General features: G+C 40.6%; 1 protein-coding gene across 1 annotated transcript in view; it reads left to right on the top strand.

The window, feature by feature from the left end:
* The window catches only part of ccdc88b (coiled-coil domain containing 88B), a 148,280-nt gene that overhangs the window by 34,715 nt on the left and 87,021 nt on the right, over nucleotides 1–26,544 (top strand). The window contains exons 10-15 of the mRNA XM_057850799.1: nucleotides 3,837–3,995; nucleotides 7,066–7,212; nucleotides 12,200–12,374; nucleotides 12,554–12,669; nucleotides 16,654–17,307; nucleotides 25,616–25,795. Coding sequence (XP_057706782.1) covers nucleotides 3,837–3,995; nucleotides 7,066–7,212; nucleotides 12,200–12,374; nucleotides 12,554–12,669; nucleotides 16,654–17,307; nucleotides 25,616–25,795 — 1,431 coding nt within the window. The remainder of the gene's footprint in view (nucleotides 1–3,836; nucleotides 3,996–7,065; nucleotides 7,213–12,199; nucleotides 12,375–12,553; nucleotides 12,670–16,653; nucleotides 17,308–25,615; nucleotides 25,796–26,544) is intronic.

Below are 26,544 nucleotides of genomic sequence, written 5' to 3'. Positions count from 1 at the left end.
AAAAGTGCCACGAGTCCATAGCAGCCTCTTTGTTGGATATCCAGGAAAAAAAGACACGAACACACAACAAAACAAATCTACCATGAGTGTAAAAAAACATTTGCCATTGCTCTCCTTACGTTGCCTCACAAAGCAGCAACTCGCGCACTGTGATTCATCAGTCCATTTTGGACCAGAGTGGAAATCCAATTGAGACAACAGAAGACCAGACTGCAGTGGCGTCATTAGGCTTATTTTAGGGCCACCCATATTTTATTTAAAAGAACAATGTTGATATATTCGCTATGAATTTGCCAGAATATTAATTTAAATCAATAATCATATAACCCGTCATTGTAAACTTCAATATGATCATAAATCTGTCAGTTTCTCACTTCATAGAGTAAGGTAGAGAGCCCCTTCAGTGTGTCGTTATCCAATCCATTCCACTTGTTCATATAGAGAATGCCCACATCACTAAAATCCAATATACGTTTTCCCTGTGACCTTGCTTGTACCGGCACCGTGTGTGTGTGTGCATACCTCTGACACACACAGAGCAGAGTGTGAACGTGAATAGACAGATGGACATAAGAATGTTTTTCAAGAAAGTGAGTATATATCACTGCTGGTAGTAACAGTTAGTTAGCTCCAGCCCCCAGCTAACAGCAGAAAGTCCCATGTAATTAATAAACCAAAAGTGCCGTGTTTGACAAATAAAAACCTGGCTTGCACGCGACAATCTCTGCGCACATCTTACCTTTATTGTTTTGTGGTCAAAATTTACATTCCAGCTCTAAAATAACACTGCTGCTTAGCTTAGTCTGAAATGCATTGTGAAGGTCCAGGGTGTGTATAAAGTTAAGTCTTTTTACCACTATCTTTGGGGTGATTTCCTTCTGGAGCATCAGCAGTGTTTCTCACTTTACGCATAGATGAGTACAGGAGCTCAGCTCATTCACATACAGTACAGGCCAAAAGTTTGGACAAACTCCATTCAATGCAACATAAATGATGGTCCTAACCCCGAATGGAAAGAGTGTGCAAAAAGGTAATCAAGGGTGGCTACTTTGATGATACAAGATACAGTGGTATGAAGAAGTATCTGAACCTTTTGGAATTTCTCAGATTTCTACATAAAATCACCATCAAATGTGATCTGATCTTTGTCAAAATCACACACTTGAAAATACAGTGTCTGCTTTAACTAAAACCACTCAAATATTAATAGATTTTCATATTTTATTGAGGATAGCATGCAAACAATGACAGACGGGGGGAAAATAAGTACGTGAACGCTCTGCCAAAGGAGACTTAAAGATCAATTGAAACCAATTTTTACCAAGCATTTTAAGTCAGGAGTATGCCCAATCACTGATGAGTGGTTTAAAGCTGCCCTGCCCACTATAAAACACGCACCTTATAAGAAATGTCTTGATGAGAAGCATTGTCTGATGTGCATCATGGCTCGGTCAAAAGAGCTGTCTGAAGACCTGCGATCAAGGATTGTTGATTTGTATAAAGCTGGGAAAGGATACAAAAACATCTCTAAAAGTCTAGATGTTCATCAATCGACAGTCACAGAAGTTGTCTGCACGTGGAGAGAATTTGGCACTGTTGCTTCTCTCCCGAGGAGTGGCAATCCACCAAAGATGATGCCAAAAGTCCAGCGCAGAATATTCAGAGAGGTAAAAAAGAACCAGATAGTGTCTGCTAAAGACTTACAGAAATCACTGCCACAGTTCAATATTTCTGTGCACAAATTGATTTTTTGTAAAACTATGGCCAAGAATGGTGTTCATGGGAGGACTCCACGGAGGAAGCCACTGCTACTTAAAAAAAAAACACAGTTGCTTGTTTAATGTTCGCCAAAAGGAACTTGGACATTCCACAGACGTTTTGGCAAAATATTTTGTAGACTGATGAAACCCAAGTTAAATTGTTTGGGAGTAACACACATTATGTATGTATGTATGTATGTATGTATCATATGTAGAGGAAAAATGGAACAGCTCAACAACATCTACACCTCATTCCGACCATGAAGCATGGTGGAGGGAGCATTGTGATTTGGGGTTGTTTTGCTGCCTCGGGGCCTGGACAACTTGCAATCGTTAATGGAAGAATGAATTCAAAAGCTTTTCAGGATGTTTTGCGGGAAAACCTGAGGCCGTCTGTCAGACAGTTGAAGCTAAAAACAGGACGGATGCTGCAACAAGACAAAGGACCTAAAGACAGCGATCTATGCCAGACATCCCCAGGAATTGGACTGAACTACAGCAGTTTTTAGAGAAGAATGGGCCAAGATTAGTCCTGATCGATGTGTCAGACTGAGCTGCAGCTACAGGAAGTGTCTGGTTGAATTTATTGCTGCCAAAGGGGTGGGGGCACAAAATATTAAATGTGATGGTTCACTTACTTATTTTTCCCTCTTCTGTCATTGTTTGCATACTATTCTCATTAAAATGTGTTAAAGCAGAAACGTTTTTTTTTTTTCATCTGTGTGATTTTGACAAAAATCAGATTACATTTGATGGTGATTTTATGCAGAAATGTGAGAAATTCCAAATGTCTGGTTGAAGTTGTTGTTGCCGAAGGAGGGGGCCACAAAATGTTAAATGTGATGGTTCACTCACTTATTTTTCCCCTTTCTGTCATTGTTTATTTACTATCCTCATTAAAATCTGAAAACACTGTTTTTTTTTCTTTTTTTTTCTTTTTTAAACCTGTCCTGTTCAGCTGTTTGACATAGAGAATGGAAGTTTGAGTGCCCGGAGAGTCTGAACAGTTTTAATGTTTCACATTGAGAGTCTGACACACTCCTATTCTGATCATTCAACCTACCTCGTTTATTATGTCGAAGCAGCGAACAGGAAGGGGTTATAGGTGGACAGAAAAAAGAAACAAGAGAAGACAGAAAAGAAACACAAATTACAAGAAGAAATACATTGAACGTCTAGACTAACTACTAATATGTTGTGCTATCTTCAGCTAGATGTATTTCCGGTTGACACCATGTGGGGGGCCTGTTGACCAGGGAAAGAGGGGGACGAGGGTGGGAGTGTCTATAAGCTAAGTGATTGAAAGGGGTAGAGTGTACACAAATCACCTCTGTAATCTAGAACCCAGTAATCGTGTGAATCCTTTGTGAGTGTAAGCCTGTTGGCGACCGACCCTACCCCGCCCAATTGCCAATCCCGGCACCGGCACCCCCCCACCTGAGCGCGCCCGATCACATCCCGCCGCACGTGAGCCCCACCAGGCGCGCGACAGCCACGCAGACGAGCAGAGACGCCACGCGGGCGCCAACCCAGGGCCCCGGCCCCCACCCAGCCAGCTCGGGGAGGGAGGCACAACACTGTTTTTTTCACCTGTGTGATTTTAACAAAGATCAGATAACACTTGATGGTGATTTTATGCAGAAATGTGAGAAATTCAAAAAGGTTCAGATACTTTTTCATACCATTGTACATTTTTTTTGTTATTTGACCTTTTTTTGCTAAGTAGTCTTTGTTAGCTGTTTGTGAAGTTTTGTGCTTGTACGCTACGTTCACTTACATCCTGTGCAACTCCAGAACCCCCCCTGTTTTTAAAAGCTAGTGACGCCCCTGCCAGACTGACAAGCCATGTATCTTGCACCTTCCGAAAGTCAGGCTGGCTTGCCTAGCCTGAAGCAAATTTGCATGTATTCACAATGACAGTGAGCCATACTCCAGTGCTTTCAACTCTGTCAGGTCTTTTGCCATTTTCAACAGTCGACCACACAAGAAACAGACGACACTAGTCAGATGTCAGCTAAACAATTATCTGACCTTACAGATCCACTCTATGTTCTGTGTGTACGTGCACGTCTGCAGAATCGCTCTCTGCAGAACGAGTCGAGGGGCCTTCGCGCTCTGCGGGATGAGCTGGATTGCACCCGTGAGAAAGCTGCTCGGGCCGAGCAGCTCCAGAATGAGCTTGAGAGTTGTAAACAGCGACTGCGCAGCCTAGAGGTGACACGCACTCAGCTCAAGGTAAGCACTCACACAAACTGAACAACAAGCACACACCTCTGAGTGGACCATTTACACCAAAGGGTGAGCAAGCAGAGCGACATCATAACATTGTTTGGCAGCAAAATTCATTCCATGAAGCTGCTTAACTGGAACAAAAGCAGAAGAGAGTATTTGGTTAGAAGAGCTTTTAGTCACACATGAGATTTACTTGGCTATGCTTTAAATCAAGCGCTCACATCCCTGTGAAACAGCACGCTGAGTCTGCTGCCACCTTCTCACTCCGCTTTCATTCATTCTGCCTTGGCTCGGCATGCCTGTGGCAGCCCAGATTAGCTCAAAGGATGTTTTTCCTCTATGTTTCTCTTTAGGATTCTTTCTCCACAAGCGTAAATTGAAACATTGAAGATGGCATGATATTTATAGGCAGAGGTAGCCTTTTAAAAGACAGGCAATCAGTGCTTGTCCAAAAGACTGATATTGAATGATATGAGCGCTGGCAGCACAGTAAAGAATGTGGTTAGTATATCCGCCTCAAGGTAACGAGTCATATCGTAGATATCTGTGTGGGATTCCAGTGCTTACATGGGTTTTCTCTCACATTCCACTATGATAGGTTAACTCATTCCCTGCCATGGAAGGCCCCGGCTGTCCAATCCATTTGAACTGGGAATGGTCACTACTAGCGCTCCCAGATTTAATTAGTTGATTAGAAATTTTATTTGTCCATAGTGGAATGGTTGTTTATCTTTATGTGCCCTGTGATTGCTTGGCCACCAGTCCAGGGTTTAATCAAGGGTCCATTGTCGGACCACTTTTATTTAACATCTACTATATATACTTTCTCTAGCTCAGATTCTGGAACAGTGCGACTTCAGTCTTCCCACATGATTATAGCCCCCTAGTCTCCCTGAGTAAATGCGTTCATCAAATCAATGAATGGTGTCAGAATTTTCTCCAGCTGAATGTGAGGAAGACAGAGGTGGTCATTTTTTGGGCCAAAAAAGGAAAGGTCAAAGATCAGCATGCACCTTGGCACAGAAATCTTGGGGTAATTATTGACCTAGACGTAAAATTTGACGGCCATCTAATGTTCGTCACTAAAACATATGGCCAGAATTAAGCAGCTGTTGTCTAAACAAGACATGGAAAAACTTATCCATTCATTCATTTTCAGTAGATTGGACTATTGCAACATTATATTTACAGGTCTTACAAAAAAACAAAACAAAACAAAACAAAACAAAACAAAACAAAACAAAACAAAACAAAACAAAACAAAACAAAACAAAACAAAACAAAACAAAACAAAACAAAACAAAACAAAACAAAACAAAACAAAACAAAACAAAAAAACAGCCAGGAAGCTGCAGCTAGTTTAGAATGCCGCTGCCAGAGGTCATGAACTCGTTACACTGGTTTCCAATGAGTGCAAGGATAAACTATAAAATACTGCTGCTTGTCTACAAAGCACTTTTAATGGCCTCGGACCAAAATACATGCTTAATTTGTTTGAACCCTATGAAGCATCTAGACCCCTAAGGTTCTCTTGAACCGGTCTGCTGTATGTTCCAAGAACAAGAACCAAGCAGGGTGAGGCAGCATTTATAGTTACTATCCTCCTAACCTCTGGAACAAGTTACCTGAAGGTCTTAAGTGTGCTCAAACTGTTAGCTCCTTTAAATCAGGGCCAAAAACGCCAGTGTTTACCACAGCATATTCATAACTGCCTATACAGTATATTTCAAATTTTACGTGATTTGCGTTTTACTACTTTTTGGTTTTGGTTTGATTTTTATGCATCATTTTACTTCCTGTTTCAATTGTCTTTGTTTTTAGCTTCTTGTTGATTTAATGTGACTTTAACATATCATTTTATCTCTGTAGATATTCATGTGATGTGAAGCACTTTGAATTGCCTTGTGTTGAATTGTGTTCTACAAATAAACTTCCCTTCCCTTACCTCAACATCCCACGTGGCAATAATCAACAGTAATGGACTCAAGTAAAGAGTGACAATTTTTTTTCCATCAGAAATTATCGCGATAAACAATTGCACTGGTGATTTTACCCCTCAGCTTGGATGACACTCCAACAATATTACAACGTATATATTAATCATCACAGAAACACTTGAAGGTCATGAAAAATTAGCGATTAAATGATCTTTGACGTTAACTCCCAGAGGCCTATGAGTACGTCGGCGCAATCTGATGACTCGGCATCTTTGAAACACCGTAAAAAAAAAAAAATGTTCCAAGTGTGGCACTGCCGTCAATATTCTTTGAAAGTGCGGGATTTAAACTCTCTTGTAGTTTTTATTTGCCACTGATTGACCGTGGAAAACTAGTGATACTATATGATTGTTTTTAATGGTATCTGTATCAGCAATACTAACCCTGTGGTCACTTGGACCAAACTGATGCCAAATATGCAGTATTGCACACCATTATCCTCCACACCATCTGTGCGTATATGCGTGAGTCCCATCTCCAGCAGAGAGCTACATCCTTCACTGATTGGGAAGTGAGAGAACAAGGCAGCGTGAATGAATGTTGATGACACGTAGTACACCCTTAAAAAGAAAATCAATGTCCATTTTATATATCGGACAATAAGTCTATATAGTAAGAACTACAGTTTCTCATTTTATATATTGGACGAAAAGTCGATACAGTCAAAACTATAGTTGGACATTTTACCCTATACTGTATATTAGACAATGAGTTAATATTGCAATTATTGTGACAGGCCTAGTTCCAAGTCCAAAAACTCTTTAGACATGTGTCAAACAACACAGATCAGTCTTCCACTCCAGCTAAACCTATTACAAAGTGGATTATCAACTGCTTCTAAAAATGTGACAAAATGACTAAAGTCGCAAAGTGTTTTTTAAGTAATAGAAGCAGCATCCATGCAGTACAAATTCATTTGGTAATGTCTATATCCAATTAGGTGACTACTGAGGTTTGTAGTTTTCAGTGCCCATGAAAAAAATGCAACACATTAATATTAAGACCAAGCCATTGTTTCCTTTTTTAGCATCTTACCATTGAATTGATTGTCTTCTCTTTGCATGTGCATGGTGCAGGAGCAGCAACAGCTTTGTGCAGCTCTGCAGGAGACCAAGGATCTTTTGGAAGAACAGCTGGCCGATGCGAGGACCCGATGTTCTGCGTTGAGGGACCTGGAGAGGGACAACCTTTTGCTGCGTCAGCGGATTATAGACGTAGAAGCGGTGGGTAAAGCCAGAAAGTACTGTATATGAGCCATTCCAGGATTGGAGACATTTGAAGCAACAGGATTCAAAAAAAAAAGTTTGAGCCTTTTATAATCAAATTTAAAAATATATTTGTTGCTTTTGGTTCATTTACATTAATTGTACATATACAGTGTTGTGAAAAAGTGTCTGAACCTTTTGTAATTTCTCACATTTCCGCATAAAATCACCATCAAATGTAATCAGATTTTTGTCAAAATCACACAGATGAAAAAAAAACAGTTTCTGCTTTAACACATTTAATGAGAATAGTATGCAAACGATGACAGAAGAGGGAAAAATAAGTAATTGAACCATCACATTTAATATTTTGTGCCCCCAGCCCCCTTTGGCAGCAATAACTTCAACCAGACGCTTCCTGTAGCTGCAGATCAGTCTTACACATTGATCAGGACTAATCTTGGCCTATTCTTCTCTACAAAACTGATGTAGTTCAGTCAGATTCCTCAGATGTCTGGCATGAATCGCTGTCTTTAGGTCATGCCTAAGTATCTCAATGGGGTTCGAGTCTGGAATTTGACTTGGCTACTTCAGAACGTGTATCTTGTTCTTCTGAAACCATTGTGAAGTTGATTTACTTCTGTGTTTTGGATCATTGTCTTGTTGCTGCATCTATCCTCTTTTTAGCTTCAACTATCCGACAGACGGCCTCAGGTTTTCCTGCAAACCATCCTGATATACCTTTGAATTCATTCTTCCATTAATAATTGCAAGTTGTCCAGGCCCTAAGGAAGCAAAACAGCCCAAATCAAGATGCTCCCTCCACCTCAGATTACATTTGATGGTGATTTTATGCAGAAATGTGAGAAATTCCAAAAGGTTCAGGTAGTTTTTCATACCATTGTACATACATATACTCCTATATTTGGGAAACAGATAGCCAATACCAATTCATGTAAAACTGCAACCGTGATGGGATAAATACAGTATATACATAAAACATGACATTGGATATTAATCTGTTTCTACAGTGACCATATCTGGAATTGTAGGTGTGACATTTGTGCTTTCTTTGTGGTTTTGTTTAATGTATTTTGTCTTGAGTGATCAATATTGATGCAGTACTAATTATGACAATCGTGGAAGATTAGCAAGGACAGCTTTTGCCTAGTGACAGATATTTTCCCACTCTTTCCTCAGTTATTTGTGGTCCTTGGTTAAATAGAGGGAACAATTGTTTTCTGTTCTACTGTGGCAGTTCACAGTGTTATATACACACAAAGTAGCTGCAAAACTAGAAATTATGTTTACAAAATGATGTTAAAATGACCAAAAACTATCAAAAATCCATACTCAGTCATGTCTAGCCTTTTATGGCAACAATTACAGTGCTTCTCCTAAAATCGGACACATTCATTGTTTCTCACTGTTTTTTGTTTTTTTTTGTATTTAATTTAAATTGCAGTGCTGATGAAAAGCTTGTCAACAATCACAGCAGTCATTACCACTCCCACGGACATGCACACTTGCACTGATTGAAGGTCGCCCCCTTTGAAATGGTGACCTTTTGCAGGCGAAGAACATTAATTACCAGTAGATTCCAACTGATGCTGGCCGTGTGTCCTATGTTTGGAATAATCGATGACTTTTTTTTCATAAAGGCACAATGCACTTCTAATCTGTGCTGCATGGGGATTACTGTATATAATTCATGAATATGTAATGTAGAATTGTTTATAGTGTAATCTATTCTTTGTTTAATTGGCTGCATATATACTTTGTCAACAGCTTTGTGAATGGGATTTTGTATTTAATTTCAAGGGTGAACTTTGCACAAGCCAGCATGGTGAATGAGTTGTTAGCCTTACGCTCCATGGTGGATGGTTTTATTTTTTTTTATTTTTTGTACTCTGGCTTCCACACACATTCTGTAAACATGCACGTTAGCTTTTAAAATATGAATTTGACTGCGAATGGCCATTTGTTGCCCTGCAACTTGTTAGCGAGCAGGACATGAAATCACTAAAGAAGAATAAAGAATAAATTCAATTCTTATGTTTCAGATGTAATCGCACAGCCCAGTGCGGGTATTTTTTTTTTTTTTTTTAATTACCTTATTAAAATGCAAATCCTGATTCTTAGTGTGGTCTGAGTACCCCCAGTAGTACTTTGGCTCCCTCTGGTATGCAAAACATTGACTGAATTAAATGTTCAAACAACCATTTTTTAAACCATTATAGTGCGTTTATTAAATAGATTTCAGTTATATTCAACTTAAACTACAAAAGATTCACATTTAATGTGGAAGAACTGCTCCTTTAAAAAAAAAAAAAAAAAAGAAAAAGGAACATCTCAGTGTAATACTTAAGCAGTGGCGTCACGTCCCATTGGGCAAACTAGGCAATTGCCTAGGGCCCCCATCCAGCAGGGACCCCCCAGAGGGCCAACAGATTTCGCACACGCAGCTTTACTGCACTGTCGTAGCGACAAGTGTGACAGTGCCAGTGAAAGCCTCGTGTCTGGGTTCCCTGATGGGGGCCCCTTCACTCGCTCTACCCCCCACCCCCCCACCCCCACCTGATTCAGAGTGAGCGGCGATTTGGCTTTCTTTAAATTGGGGTATATCCAAAATGAAGAAAAGTTGAAGGTGACAAAAGAAAGAAAAAAAGCAGAAGAGGAGAAAAGGAAGCAAGACAGCGGTGAGTGTACTATGTTACTGTAGTTTCATATCCTAATGTCGTAGAAGCCGGGCACTTTGAGTATCCTAAAAAGCGCTCTATGAGATGGAGGAGAAGGCGTTTTTCAACGATTCAGGTTTAAGTGTGGATCTTTCAAGTGATATTGTCGATCCAGAGGAAGCCTGTGGCATATAGCCATATATATTTGACTCGTATTTGGAGGAGGAGGATGATTCAGAATGACAACAAACACAAGGCAGATGACTAGAGCATACTGAAAAATGTCATTGTTTTTTCTTTCTACTCCAATATTTTTACAGGATCGTTTTGTATCTTTTGGATCTTTCTTTTGTAATTTTTCCTGATTGTTAAATAAATTGGATGGTCATGAGAAATAACACGTATGTGCTAAATGGAATATTAAATATCAAAAATGCATTTATTCAGTATGACAGGGCTAAATTACTGCATAATGGTCAAAACTGCTGACTTCTTAAACTTCCTGAATGGTATTTTATGCCACCGGAGTTTGTCCGGCTCTTGTCATTTCCCAGCAGGGACTCTGAGACGGAGGAAAAGGTGTAAACAAAAGAGGAGTGTGAGAGCTAAGCCACATGCTAACCCGAACCGAGTGACTCTTCCAAGTGTCTGCCTCGCCTTTCGAACACGAAAAATCACACAAAACTACCCCGACTTATGTCACACACGGCGGCTCGGGTGATTGTCTTCACCGATTGGCCAGCCCCTAGTGGCGTGCAAGTTTTGGCTAGTTGTTCCCCTGCTGCGGCCCCGGCAGGCAGGCAGTGCTCGTCGCCTGGGACGAAGCAGGGGAATGAACGCTGAAAACGGCGCATTCTCGGTGGACAAACCAGGCGACGTTGGAGCATGTGGCTGCCCGAGCTGAAGATCGCACTCTCAGCGGGCACATGAAGAGGGCCGAGAGGGGTGGAGGTCTCTTTACAATCGAGAACAGCAGACGAGTATGCGTGGCTGCCCGAGCGCGGGCGCTCAACGGCCGGTGACCATGGTGTACGACAAGCTACCAGTCCTCGACCGAGGGAGGCGGCCAATCCTGCCTTCTCGTTGGACAGGGAGCATTGTCACCTACAAAATGCAAGCCACCTCCTTATTAAAATGTGTGCCAGGATCCCAGTATTTTACATACTGTAATATAAAACAGGTAGCTTACATACGTCCGTCCAATGGTCCCTCGATTGTCGGACTTATTTTGCCCATTCTTCACGGTGAACAAGATCTTTTGAAAACCTAGAAAGGCTCACACCACTCTCCCTGGTATACCAACAAAAGCCTGCGGCTTGACCCACCTTCCTCCTCAATCCGAGTCTTTGGCCAGAAGTCTCTCATTTTCATAGCGCGGGATTAAAAAAATTGAATAAATATATCGATTGCTTCTGCACACATCCAACTGTCCATTTCATTACGGAGCATAAAATACCGTGTGTAATATGAAATAAACAAGCTTTTTTGTTTCACATGCACTTTAACACTTCATTATTTTTTTCCCTAAAATCGAGTTTCAATTTTATTCCTCAAACTGCAAAAATATCTAAATTGTTTGCCTTTCCCCCCAGAACATTTTGGCCTACTACGTATTTTAAAAAGGTGCTATGAAATGGTGACCGTGACCATGTCAAAAAAATGAATGACTGCACTAATGTAATTTTACACGTACAAAACAAATTTGGCACTCAAATCTGGCTCTCTGTTACCATTTCATAGTTATGCCATCATAACAATGCATCATGGAACACCCGCGTTTTTCCCCCCAGCAATTCTGTGTGTGACATCACAACCAGAATTGGTGATTATTCCGAGCTTTCCAGTGCCGCGCTAGCCAGTACATGTTGACAGAATGGTCATGGTGCAAAAACAGAATAGAAAGCCTATGGATAGCATGCTAGTAGACTGCGAAAATCTGCAGCTTATTTTGGGTGTGACATCATATTCTGTTTGGAGATGTTTTAGTGGGTGGGGCCAATGCAGCTGAGAAAGGAAGACTAATTAGGATCTACTTTCATTATTAAGCCTTTTCTATCACTTTTTTGATGGATGTGTGTCCAAAATATGGTCTGCTATCATTTTAAAGTCACTTCATGTAGCCTTTCACAGCACCTTTAATGCTGGCCCTGATGATGGTACTCAGAGTCATGTAGGCCTATTCTTTGAGTTGGTAATTGCTATAAAATTCTCTTTTTGTAAAATTTTATTTTTCTTCTTCTTCTTTATCACTAACTCCACTTTTAAAGTAAATACACTACCCTTGCGTGCTGTTTATAAGGCAATAAATGTGTTTGTGGTGCGTGCAGGAGCGTGACACCGAGAGGCAGCGTGTTGACGAGCTACTGGAGCTGAACATCAGCCTGGAGGCGGACCTGCGGCAGTGCGGCAGCAGCGGCGGCCTACCTGCTCCGATGGCTGTGGCACACAACCGCTTCCTCCAATCAGAAGGGGACTCTGACGAGGAGCTTAGCGAGCTGATTGGTCATAGCGCCTGCTTCTCTGCACCTTGTCATATAAGACATTTTAATTAACTGATAAGAGAAAATATGTGGGGCTATCCATCATTAAATAGAAAATAGCATAATATCGTATATCAATTTCTCCACTTTTCCCATATCAGCTCTTTTGATGCTTTTCCCCTATACTTTTGATGTATTCAGACCATAAGCCTTTGAGTGTGGAAGTGGGCGAGGCATCTACGCTGAGGCTGCTGGGAGCAGAGCAGGAAAACGCCCGGCTCAGGAGACGGCTAGAGGAGCTACAAGCACAGCAAGAGGTCAGGAGTCAAGAGCATTGACTTTTGAGCACACAAGTTTCACTGAAGTCAGGGAACTTGAGTGTGAATAGTCATTTGTCTTTTTTTGCCCAGTAAAAGGCCAACGACCAGTCCAAAGTGTACACAACTAAGTGAAAGATGAAATGTTCGGAGACTCGGGAAAAAAAATAAAAAGATATATAGTAAAAAAAATAAGAATATGTGAATAACCGTCTTACGCAGTCACGGGGCATTGTATGTGCCACTGTTCAAATTTTAAATAAAGTACTCTCCCTGGCCACACGCACTCTGGCAAAAGTAATAATAATGATAATCATACTATGATTGTCCACCCCAAAATATTATGTTTTATGGCATTTGAATAAATTCTCTTCATCTGATACAGTGGGGCAAATAAGTATTTAGTCAACCACTAATTGTGCTAGTTCTCCCACTTGAAAATATTAGCGAAGCCTGTAATTGTCAACATGGGTAAACCTCAACCATGGGAGACAGAATGTGGAAAAAAACCCCAGAAAATCACATTGTTTGATTTTTAAAGAATTTATTTGCAAATCGTGGTGGAAAATGCATATTTGGTCAATACCAAAAGTTAATCCCTTTGTTGGCAATAACTGAGGCCAAATGTTTTCTGTAACTCTTCACAAGCTTTTCACACTCTGTTGCTGGTATTTTGGCCTATTCCTCCATGCAGATCTCCTCTAGAGCAGTGATGTTTTGGGGCTGTGGTTGGGCAACACGGACTTTCAACTCCCTCCACAGATTTTCAATGGGTTTGAGATCTGGAGACTAACTAGGCCACTCCAGGACCTTGAAATGCTTCTTAAGAAGCCACTCCTTTGTTGCCCTGGCTGTGTGTTTGGGATCATTGTCATGCTGAAAGACCCAGCCACGTCTCATCTTCAATGCCCTTGCTGATGGAAGGAGACTTTCCACTCAAAATGTCTCGATACATGGCCCCATTCATTCTTTCCTTTACACAGATCAGTCGTCCTGGTCCTTTTGCAGAAAAACAGCCCCAAAGCATGATGTTTCCACCCCCATGCTTCACAGTGGGTATGGTGTTCTTCGGATGCAATTCAGTATTCTTTCTCCTCCAAACACGAGAACCTGAGTTTCTACCAAAAAGTTCTATTTTGGTTTCATCTGACCATAACACATTCTCCCAGTCCTCTTCTGGATCATCCAAATGCTTTCTAGGGAACAGCAGACGGGCCTGGACGTGTACTTTCTTCAGCAGAGGACACGTCTGGCAGTGCAGGATTTGAGTCCTTGGCGGCGCCTTGTGTTACTGATAATAGCGTTTGTTACTGTGGTCCCTGTTCTCGGTAGGTTCACTAGGTCCCCCCGTGTGGTTCTGGGATTTTTGCTCACCATTCTTGTTGTCATTTTGACGCCACGGGGTGAGATCTTGCATGGAGCCCCAGATGGGGGGAGATTATCAGTGGTCTTGTATGTCTTTCATTTTCTAATAAATGCTCCCACAGTTGATTTCTTTATACCAAGCGTTTTACCTATTGCAGATTCAGTCTTCCCAGCCTGGTGCAGGTTTACAATTTTGTCTCTGGTGTCCCTCGACAGCTCTTTGGTCTTGGCCATAGTGGAGTTTGGAGTGTGACTGACTGAGTTGTGCACAGGTGTCTTTTATACGGATAATAAGTTAAAACAGGTGCCATTAATACATGTGATGAGTGGAGCTTCGTTAGACCTCGTTAGAAGAAGTTAGAACTCTTTGACAGCCAGAAATCTTGCTTGCTTGTAGGTGACCAAATACTTATTTTCCACTCTAATTTGGAAATAAATTCTTTAAAAATCAAACAATGTGATTTTCTGTTTTTTTTCCCACATTCTGTCTCTCATGGTTGAGGTTTACCCATGTTGACAATTACAGGCCTCTCTAATCTTTTCAAGTTGGCGAACTTGCACAATTGGTGGTTGACTAAATACTCATTTGCCCCACTGTATGTTCCATGCCACCAGCTCACCAAAATAATAAATATTTGTTAAGGTATCATTTTAAAACCCAATAATATGAATCTGCGCTCTTCAAAGTTTCTGTACATGTGAATGTTGTCAGATCTACAGCTCAATGTGTTCCTCACATGTGAACCCGGAAATGTATTTTCAGCATGAGTCTGAGCATGGAGTGACATCACCGGCTTCTGTGCGCGATGACTGGTGGAGTTGGAAATTATGTATCACTTGTATATATTACTCGATTATGGGGCCATTTGTTGACCAATTGCCTAAAAAAGAAATTTGTTCTTCCTCTGGCCAACATCTCTCAGCAAGTTCATGTTCACACTATTGGTAAATTCTGATATGCTATATATTCATGCAGTATCAACAGCTCACTTCCAATTTTTTACAGTCCGACCTGGGCCTCTTTTTAATGTGGATAGAACTTACAATAAAGTATGACTTTATTAACATTGTTTTGTTTGTAACAGAAAAGACTTAAAGCGCATCAATTCTCCTCAATTAAAAAAATAAAAGTCACATTCAAACTAAAAACACAACCAAGGTACCTTTACGATCATTTGTTTCTGAAAAATAAAATGTAATAAAATCAATAAATAATAATAAATTTAAATTGATTAGCATTATGGACTCATGAGGACAATATTCCAAACAATTCGACCGAAAAACACAAAATTAATAGAACAAAAACTACAGTGTCATTGGACAGAGGGACCGTTTTTATCTTTGCTGCAGGCAGTATCAGCTCCTTTGCTATGGTGTGGGGTTATTTTGCACTGAGCAACTTGGTATGCCACCTTATGTGATGCTAACAGTCAAAGCCCAAAGCCAAACGCTCATATTTCCTTGTCTTAGCTCTTCAACTCTGTAGTGCTCTGTGCTGTGTGCTCTTGTTTGGTTCAACTGAAAATCAGAGCGCCACTGCTGTTAGATTTTGTGTTGGTTTTCTCCTAGTGTGACTTGTCCCTGTGATTGCCCATTGATTTCACCTGTTGTACCTCCTAGTGTATCCTCCAATCTGCATCCTCCTGTGCCCATCTGTTCCTCGTTGTCTCGTTACCCCTCGTCTCTGTGTGTGTTTATAAGTTCCCAGTTTCTTTGTCATTGTCTATGTCAATGTCGACGTCGAAGTCCTGTCCAAGCCCTCGTGTATTAGTCCCTAAGATAAAGTAAGTTTTGTTTGAACCTTGCATTTTTGATCCCCAGTACTTTTGGTTGTACTTTGTGCTTTTGTTAGTTATTATTAAAATGTTTTTTGAGTTCACCGCCACCTGCCTTGCTGCCTTTTGTTTCCAAGCATTTGGGTCCACACCACCTGCCTGGCCGGGTGTCCTGACAACTGCCCCTACTTTGTGGATGTGCAATTACACTTTATTCTAGTACGGCAAAAAATGTTCCCTAACCTTAAACCCTAACCGCTTTTCCCCGTCCCACACCATAAAGGGGCCTGGAAGGATGAGCGACTACTGCAGGCAGCAGCTGGACCTACTTGATATGATCGACTACACAAAAATATTGGAATTAACAAAAAAAAATTAAAAAAAACAACAACAACTAATTGGGCATCACACCCTGCAGTGTGAACATAGACATACTCTCTGAATAAAGCTAGACATACAGAAAAAGGGCACAGAGAGCTTCTTGCAAATTATAGTGTGATAAAATTGTTCGCTACGGGTACATAAGTATTGCTCTGGCCTCCTTGCTATTCAACTGGATAGAGTGCATCTATGCATTTTAATTCTACGTATCCTCTTCATCCTCTTGTTTCTATGGTTACAATAGCTCTACTGAACACTACTTTCATGACATACCCCAAAAGATCAGTCCAAGCTGACTTCAGACATTTAAAAAATATTTTTTATAAATGCCAAACATGTAGGAATACTTTCAAGATTGGTCCATTAAGGCAGTATTAAAAAAACCTGCAGAAACATAGATGATTAAAAGACAATTATTATCTCTGACAGTTCTCCTTTGCTGTGATCCCATTTTATTTTCCAGTTTCACAACCTGAAGAATGAAAATGCTACTTTGAAGCTTCAGTTGGAAGAGCTAATGACTAACCTGCAGCACTCTGAAGACAAACTGGACGATGCAGGAATGAAACAGTCGGGCAAGGAAGACGAGCAGAACGTCGAGAGGGGTGTCCAGGGATCTGAATCCTGCAGAGGCGAGGGTGAAGGAATGGTGAGATTCATGGAGGAAAGAGAGCGCAGACAGGAGCTCATCGTGACACAAAGAGAAGCAGGGGTTGGGGAAGAGGTTCTCCAAGTTAAAGGAGAGAAAGCAGAAGCACACGATGAGGAGATCCAGCCCAAAAGAAGAGAAGAAGCAGAGGGGGACCAAATCCAGGAGCAAAATCTAAAACCAGAAACAGACACATTAGATCTCCAAAATAAAGGAACTCAAGACACAACTGCAGAGCAAGCTGTGTCCGGCCTTTCTGGTGGTGATGCTGCTCTGACTAGGTGTCTCCATGAAGCACAGGAAGAAGCTGACAGGCAGGCCCAGGCAGCTCAGGACCTGCGCTCCAAGTTGGGGGAGCAGAGCAGGAAGACATGGGACGCCGAGCAGCGGCTGACACTCTTGGAGGTCGAGCTACAACACCTGAGGAAAGCCGCAGAGAATCTCGGGGAGGCCCGCAGGCAGATCCAGGTAAGCGAGTGATGGAATGAGGGGAGAGAGGTGATGTGAAATTGGATTTCAGATTGATGGAGGTAATAATAGCAATCAGGAGACCGTGTGGCGTGTAACTGGGATGACAAATGGACAGATGCACAAGAGTGTGCATGCATTTAACAAGCAATCAATTCGTTAAAGTGGACAAAAGTCATGGAAAAAACACACGTGCAATTGTGACAATAGACATTTATCATGATACATGTACTCAAGGATATTCAAGAGTTCTTTTTATTACAGCAACACTAAGTAACTTTTCAGTTTTGGTCGATTTTAGCGACGCCGGTGGACAAAAGCGGTAGTGTTTTGCCTTAAGGAAGACTGCGTTTCCCATGAGCACCAGCGCATACCCGCACAGTGTCGTAAAATCATGATCTACCAGTCGCCTGCAGATAGATTAAACAACATTTCTGTTTCCAGTGGCTGTGTGAAGGATAAATAGTAATAACAGAATGAATCCAGTTGTGGCTAAACAGTAGCATATGACAGCAACCGTGTGGCTTTGTGGGGCTAACCTTGAGTGGGGGTGTCACGACACGCATCGACTTACATCTTTATAATGAATGGGAAATGAAGGGGGGAATTGACGTAGACAGTAAAGGAGTCAGCACATTTGTAGTTTTTTTGTGTGGCAGGTTTCATGGCACCCTCCTCAAAGTTAATTGGTGCTGGTGAAAGCGGTACAGACCCCCTCAAGATCTAAAACAGGTGTCATTCAACTCGTTGTTGGTCGATGTATCATCACAAATGTTATGAAAATATTTTATAAAGGTTCAAAAGTTACAGACTGTTGATTTAACTGTATTTAAATTTTTTTATTTTTTTTAATGTGGTGGCAGGTAATGAATTTCACATCTAGGCCTTCAGTGATGTCTCACATTGTAAACAAAAAACCCTCATAATACAATCATTTATGACACCATGGCCTAAGAAAGTTGCTCGCCACTGGATATTTCATCATCTCAATCGTAAAAATCAATAAACACAGACTTCATAATGATATTGACGGGTCAGATTCAACCTTCACTGCGTCACACCTTCAAGTAGGGAAACATCCCACAATCCGCTTCAGTTATTCGCAGTCGTTCGCAGCGGCACATGCAGCGATCCAACGCCGGATTTATGTTGGAAAAAGTATGAAAGCTGTACCGCATACAAACAGGAAGGATTGTCTCGGGAGTGATTTGTTCGAGGATTTAAGGTAATTATTGTATTTTTCGTACTATGCATGCATTTTGAAATGTTGTGAAAAAAATCAGTGGGAGAATTAGCCGCTACAACATTGGCATTATGCTTCGCAATATTTGCGTAAAATATCGTATTGGCCCGAATATAAGACTGATTATAAGACGACCCCCTCTTTTTCAAGACTCAAGTTTGAAAAAGACTTTTTGAACACCAAATTAATTTTTATACAGAAAATAATTACAGTACATCGGAAACAAATGATTATAACAATATATTTGAGAGAAAAAGCATGTTATTTTGCCTCATTCAAATCTTAATATCTGAACATTTAAATATGTAAACTAAAGTGCAATTACATTCGTAAATGAATGGCTTCTGGTTTTTGAAATGTAAATAAACATATAAATACTCAATAAATAAAATCGTGATAAAACAACAAAATTGCAATAACTGCATTAACCATCAAAGTAAGGTCTAACTGTAACTGTAGTCTTGAAACAAATCTGAATAAGGAAAATCATTGCAATAAAACGATGCAAACTGGTTAAACTTCAGAGTAGCTGAGATCTGTCATGACAGAACATTACTCCTCAAGTTCAGCATTCGCTTCAATGATATCTGACGCCATCTAGCATTGTGAATGGGTATAATGTCTAGACCACGAATATAAGACGACCCCCACTTTTTCAATCTTATTTCAATGCAGAAAACACTGTCTTATTTTCGGGCCAATAAAGTAAATGCTACCAGCACGGTTTTTCTGCTTTTAACCAAGAATCGAGACTCTTTTACGTCCATAGCTAGAAATAATTCAGACATTTAAGGATATATTCACAACAATTTTCAATGGAAAAAGCTCTTTGTTTACATATGGCGGCTGCCACATTGACTGACAGACTGGCATCGTACTTCGACATATTTACGTAAGATAAATGCTAACTGCACGTTTTTTTTTTTTTGCTATTAACCAAGAATCGAAACTGTTTTACGCCCATATCTATAAAGAATTCAGGGATTTATGCATTTATTCACACGAAATTTCACCAGAAAAGCTCTGTTTACATATGGTGGCCACCACATTGACTGACAGACTAACATCGTACTGTACTTCAACATATTTACGGAAAATAAATGCTAACTACAGGTTTTTTTTTTATTTTTTTTTTTGCTTTCAACCCAGAATCGAGACAGTTTTATGTCCATATCTATAAAGAATTCAGGGATTTAAGCGTTTGTTCACAAAAATCTTCAACGACAAAAGCTCTTTGTCTGTGATTCCACTCGGTCAGCTTTGACGGCCACGCCAACAATGCAGGCCCCCTATTAATCAGCCCCGTGCCCTATGTCCAATCAATATCAGTATGAAGTCTATGCAATAAACCCACCTCAGAAATGAAAACATACCACTATGAGTGGTACTGTCAAACTTACAAATAAAAAGCAATTTGAAATTGTTTCTCCCAAACATTCTGAAAAGTCCACCAAGAATTGGCAAGCTTACCAACAACACAACGAAACAAGTCTCTATGGTTAGTGTTACCTCCCGGCCCATTTCCCCTCCCAGACATTTACACCAGATGTCTCAGGAAAACAAAAAAAATTCCTGTGACACAATTTGTCCCGTTTTGTAAGGAGACATGCCCTCACCCCAAAAACCTATTGATTGATATCTTTCTTTATGGCATACAACCGAAATGCCTAACACAAATGAATCGTGAGCCACTGGTAGATCTGAGAGACTGTTTTGGTCGATTGCGTCCTTATTTTGGGGAAAAAAATCCTAAAACAACAAAAAAGTTAGGTAACCTGTCACCCATCCTTGCTATTCGAGTTTAGAGTTGCAGAAGGAACCAATGGCAGCGCTCCATTAGCTCACCCGACCACACACGTTAAAATTTAGCAATATTTCACAGAGCGGCAGACGTTACAATTGTAAACATTATGTAAGTCACAAAAGTATGAAAATACCCAACAAGTAATGACCATGAATGAATTTCTACTAAAGCTGCAGCGTCTGTATTTGTGTTGTTGTTTTTGTTTTTCATGCTCATCAAATGATAGTAGGCAATGACTTGGTTCACAAAAGGATGAGAGGAGATGTCAAAAATGTTTTCGGAGGATAGATTGTCCCATTTAGTAGATTATAGTGAACTCTAAGGTGAAAAATATCAAAGGGAACCTCGGACTTAAAGACTTGTAGGCTTTGATCAACCACAATTGTTCTTTTTCACTAAAATATGTTATTAGAAACACATAAAATACTGTCATTGATTTAAAAATCTACAATATTTAGTACATGTTTTGACCTACAGAGGGCGCCATGTTTTAAGCACGCAATGGACTCTCGGGGTGATGACGTAGATTGGCACTGTCACTCAACGAATACTGCCGAGTTACTGCAATTACTTCTACCTGGCAAGTAGTCCAACACATGAGCTCATCGGTTAAAAGCGGCGAGTACTTACTATTAGTTTTTTTATTGAGTGTTTCATGACCTTTCCATCGCCTCAATATATTTTTTGCATGTTTCCCACTAATACTTTTAAGCACTGTGTTTTCCTGTGGTCGCTTTATACCAGATAATCTGATAAGATCTGTTGACAACATTATTCACGTCGCATTTTTAAACCACCCTTATTTTATATTACTACATTGAAGTATTTTCTTAAGGCATCTTTAGTATGTTCCGTCTGTATGCATCTAAACAAAAGCTGAAAGCGCACGGTATTACTTTGGATGTCAAATTCACCTCTTGTAGGCGTGTCGGCGATGTAGCACATTTTGGCAGAACAGTTTTTTTCCCCCATGCTGTTGCCGTGTCTCATCCCGTCTTTCCCATTAAGTTTGCTTTTGCTACTCGTTGTGTGAAATATCGACAGTGCTGTCATGCTCATAAATATCCCTCTAGGGTTCAAATCTAAAGGGTTGAACATATGATATGTTTATGTCGCTACAGTCATACTTTGGAAGCCCGGCAGCGTAACCATGTGACGTCACTGCCCTGCAACGTCAACAACAAGGGCGACCTACTAGTTAAACTAATTTTACAAATTGTTTAAAAACGTAAACATCAAGGGGGGATTTCAATATCAGATTATTTTAACTCATACTAACGTTTATCTTTCTATCTGTGGATCCCTTTAAATAAATTCCTTCTTTTGAACTGTTACCAAAAGTGAAAATAGTTTAATGGTCATTTGCTTGTCCATCTGTTTGTTAGTCAGCAGGCCACTCCCTGGTTCATGGAGGATGACAAACAGATGGATAGTTCCATTACGACTAAAAAAACTGTGAAAATAAGCTCATCGCTAGTGGTGGTTTTGCCTTTATTGTCACACTTTGCTGTCCCCAAATTTCTGTACCACATTTTCTCGCGTAAAAAAATAATTGCTGAATGAGCCGTCTGTCTGAATCTACAACAATGAAAGTAAAGCCGGAACTTAGAAACATTAAATGGAGTCATTAAAACTATGCTGATTTTACATTAAAGGTTAGGAATATGGTGGTACCCCGATTAACGAACATGTCGACATCCGATCCCCTCGACATCCGATGTTTGACTTGGCATTTGCCTCTATATATGATAACATGCTTGAAATACGACGATTTATGACTGTCGCAATTTCATTGTTTTCTCGCAAGACGACAGCAAAAGATGACGCTTCCCATTCAAATTAAGAAGGAAATGATAGTAAAATATAAAATATTAGGGTGGTGTGGGCGTCTGTCAACTGGCTCGATAATACGGCCGGAATATGTTTACGATCTTGACGGTCCTCAAGCAGATGGAAGCCATCCAAATGGTCAAAGCATCTAAGGCAGCGGTCTCAAACCGACTCCACAAAGGGCCGCAGTGGGTCCTGGTTTTTGTTCCAACAGATCCAGCACAAACAGTTCAACCAATGAGGTTTCTACTAACATAAGCAGCACCTGATTGCAATCAACTGATTACACTTGTAAGAAACCAGATTGGTGAAAAGGTATTTGTCTCGTTTGGTTGGAATGAAATCCAGTACCCCCTGCGGCCCTTTGAGGACCGGTTTGAGACCACTGATCTAAGGGGATGATTATTCTCTCATAGCACATGTCGTAGCACAATTTTGGAGGCGATGGAACGCCATTTGCTGATATGGATTAAGGATTAAGAGACGTCCACCCGCCGTCTCCTCCGACCTCCGTTAGCCAGTCTCATAAGTTAAGGTTGTAGCGCAAAGCAAGGATGGTAGTCTGACGTGGTGGGTCAAAATAAGCAGCCAAACTGCGATGCTTTATTGACATTCCGTCAGCAACATTACACACAAGTCAACCGGCATGGAGACAGGTAAAAACTAACAATCTCAGGCTTTTTCTTTAGCCAGAAACGTCCCCCGCGGAATATCATAACCATAACTATAGTACCGCGGGTGAATAATGTAAATACCACTACAAGGTGACATTAAAAATGTTTTTCTAATTCCAATTTAATGTTATTAATATGACAATTTGTATTTATAATTTATTTCTTTTGTTATTTGTTAGTGATGCATGATAATACATTTTTCAACCGATACCGATATCCGATAATTCCCTCCCCGTTCCAACCGATAACCGATAATGTCAAGCCGATAATTCTATTAAAACATTTGTAAAATTTTAAAGTATACACAAGAGAAAATATTACTGTGCAAAAATATAATTTATTGCTCCTTTTTTCAACATCAAATGTGAACAAGTAGTAAATTCCAACATCTAAATAAAGACAGATTGTCTGACGTTGTGTAATGGAAAACTTTTGGCAACAATTACTTAGAGAGTAAATACCTAAGTTACACAAAAATGCGTTAAAAGTAAGCCATTCCTAGCATATAACATTACTACACTGCAAAAACACACCTCCTTAAAACTAGTTAAATTCCCTTGTTTTCAGTGTAAACCTATTAGAAATAAGTGAAATTATCTGCCAGCACTTCAAGTACATTTCATTTAGATTTCTTGAAGAAAAATAGCTAGCTGAAAATAAGCATAACAGCCTAATTTTAAGCAATAAATTATTATATTTAATCCTAAGAAAAAAGTCACAAATGTTCAAAAATGTTCTAGAATAGGTATGGTTCAAAACATTATTTGAAAGCATTTTTTTCATGATTTAGGTGAAAAATGACTTTTTTTTTTTTTTTTTTTTTTTTTTTTTAATTATTATTAATAAGAAACAATGGCAATATTCAAGTAATTGGAAAAATCTCAAGCATTCATCTGTTAATTAGTCTTTAACACTCAAAACAAGATGGGAAAAATTATTTGACTAGATTTAAGAAGAATGATCTGATTAAGACGTCATAAATTTACAGTGTACTGAATGCATTACTGACTTCTTGTGAGTGGTTTGGTGCATGTTACAATTATCATCTAACCACTGTGCTGAAGCATGCTTACTTGCCATCACTTGTCCAAATGTCTGTGGTGAAACTCATGTAATCGGCATGTTTTTCACGAAGAATGGTGGTCGTATAAACTGCATTATTTTTTTATCCGGGGCTTGGGCTCTCCAGTCACTTTGGTAAAAAAAAATGTCTCTCGTCCGGCATCCCCTCCCGCCTGTGCCCTTCAGTCCGTCCGGCCGCCGTAGTGCACGATGAGTTGAACCGGAGATGAATGGCGGCGGCAGCTACGTTCGTACCGGTGTTATATCCGCCCGCCCCGGCCGTCTTGCCATGGCGTATTCGGGGCATGGCCCTGCTCCGGACGGAGGCATGCGCTTCGCGTCCCGCACACCGTGGGGGAATGCTCGAGAAACCGGGGTGTTCGCCGGAGGTCTCGCTGCCGGGCAATCGGGCTCGGGCCGCCTGCCCGCCTCGCCGGCGGCCTGCCGGACCGGCCAAAGCGGCAGGCTCCGTCGGTAGACGGCCACTTGTCGACAATCGGTCTCCTTGCCGGTGTTTAGCCTTAAATGGAGTTTACCACCGGCTTTGAGCTGCATTCCTAAACAACCCGACTCCGGGAAGGGAAGGCTGCATTGTCTCTCTCTCGTCACGAGCCCCATAGTTTAGCTTGTTTATGTGTGTTTAGCTGTAGCATTCACACTAGCAGCAGCCTCGTATTTGTTCCAAAAATCTTTGTGATGCAGTTTTAAATGGCTGCCTCGAGGAACTTCTGCAGTGCATGTTTTGCAGATAGTGAGAGCGGCATCTGTTTACCACACGGAAAACAACCCATGTTAGTGAGATCCTTCATAATATTGCCTCAACTCTGTTGTGTAACTCCGCCTCCTCTATGACGCCATACTCCTCGACCCCACCCCCCTCAGGGGCTTCAGAGAGAGGAGGGGTTGAGGAGGCGGCAGTGGAGAAGTGGACAAAACTGCCTCGTTTGTGCACATTTGGAGGCTAGATCAAGTATACAATTAGCGGATTGCATTATCGGTTGAACTTTTGTTTATCGGGATTATCTGTGTGACGGCATAATTGCCATTATCGGCCGATAATAATCGGTAACTGTTATTATCGTGCATCTTTATTATTTGTAATTGTACCTGGATTATTTATGAGGGATTTAGCATAGGTTTTTGGGCTGTATGGGTTTAATGTATTCTAATGGGAAAATCCCGCTCGACATACAACCATTTCGGTTTACAAACCAGGAATAAATTAAATTCATATGTCGAGGTATCATTTTACTGTAATTCTGTCTTTATACCTGCATCCTTTGTGAATCTCTTCCTTTTCTTTCACAAATGCACCTGATGCCATTGACCTTTTCCTCTTCGTGTTTATGACACTGTAAAAGAGGCTGCAAATGTTCCTTTTTAAATGTCTATAATTATGTAGTTCCATTACACAGTAGAAAAACACTTTATGTAGTGTTTGTTTTTCATATTTTGGGACGATCAAACCATGGCAATGCAGCCCGGTGTGGTTTTACATGCCAGAAATTCACAGATTTTTTTTTTCATTGTTAAAATAAGGTTTTGTGAAAATGTGTTATGTATTTTGGCATAATCCAACAACAAAGCATGTGGAGTTTTGCACTATACTGAGGATGTGTGCACTGACGATGGCACAGTTGACAGAATTGTCCTACCGCGTCTCTCGCTCGCTCTCATCTCCCATACATGTGTCAGGCTCTACAGTCTGAGGCCGAGTCCATGGAGGAGGAGCTGTGTCGTCTGCGGAGTCAAGCTGAGCTTCACAGCATGCAAACCACAGTCATTGCCAGCCTAGAGGGGGAGCGGGCGGCGCTGGAGAGAGACAGGGACACGCTACGAGGCACCGTGGATGCCCTGCGCACCGCCCAGCGCAAGGTTGGAGAGTATACACGCGTACAATACACTCTTAAAAACAAATATTACATCAGTTTGATGACTATTTCTCTGTCAAATAAGAATGACATAGAAAAGATCACTAAAATAAATCAAAGAAGAGAATGTTTGAAGACTTTTTGACTATGGATTTTCCACTCTCTATATTTTATATTCCTCTACCGAACAAAGACACATGTAAAAGGGTGCACTTATTTATATGGTGACAAGAAACTCCACACTCACAAAAGGTCACTGCACTGCTTATTACGTGCACTTTTGCTTGGTGTTTCACATATCCCCACACCTTTTGAAGGATGTGAAAAAAGACAAGAAAAGAAAAGTGGTCCAGAACAACCGTTTGTATGCTGTTTGCAGAAGAACTGTAAGTCATCAGAGAAATTGCAAGATAAGGAAAAGAACAGTGCTTAGTCAGCATGAAGAAAATACCGTAAAAAGGATCCATGAATACCTTCCATTTAGAAAGTTGCACCTTGGCTTTTTCCCTTGAATGCACAATAGTGATATGACATGGAATAGAGGGAGATAAAATGAGATATGGATTGAATTTGTACTTTATTTTGGACTCTTGCAGTTACTATAATTGTTTTTTTTGACAAATAAACCATTAGATCGTAAGACTCGGCGAATTTCTAAGTTATATTTATAAAGCATAAAATAATATTGAACAGCCTGTTACAGTGCTATATCCATAAATTAAACCTTTCAGGGACAGAAGACACTACAGTGGC

This window comes from Corythoichthys intestinalis, chromosome 11 (assembly GCF_030265065.1).
Source record: "Corythoichthys intestinalis isolate RoL2023-P3 chromosome 11, ASM3026506v1, whole genome shotgun sequence".
In the NCBI taxonomy this organism is placed as follows: Eukaryota; Metazoa; Chordata; class Actinopteri; order Syngnathiformes; family Syngnathidae; genus Corythoichthys; species Corythoichthys intestinalis.
Note: the sequence above shows the minus strand (reverse complement) of the source record. Positions and strands in the feature narration are given on the sequence as shown.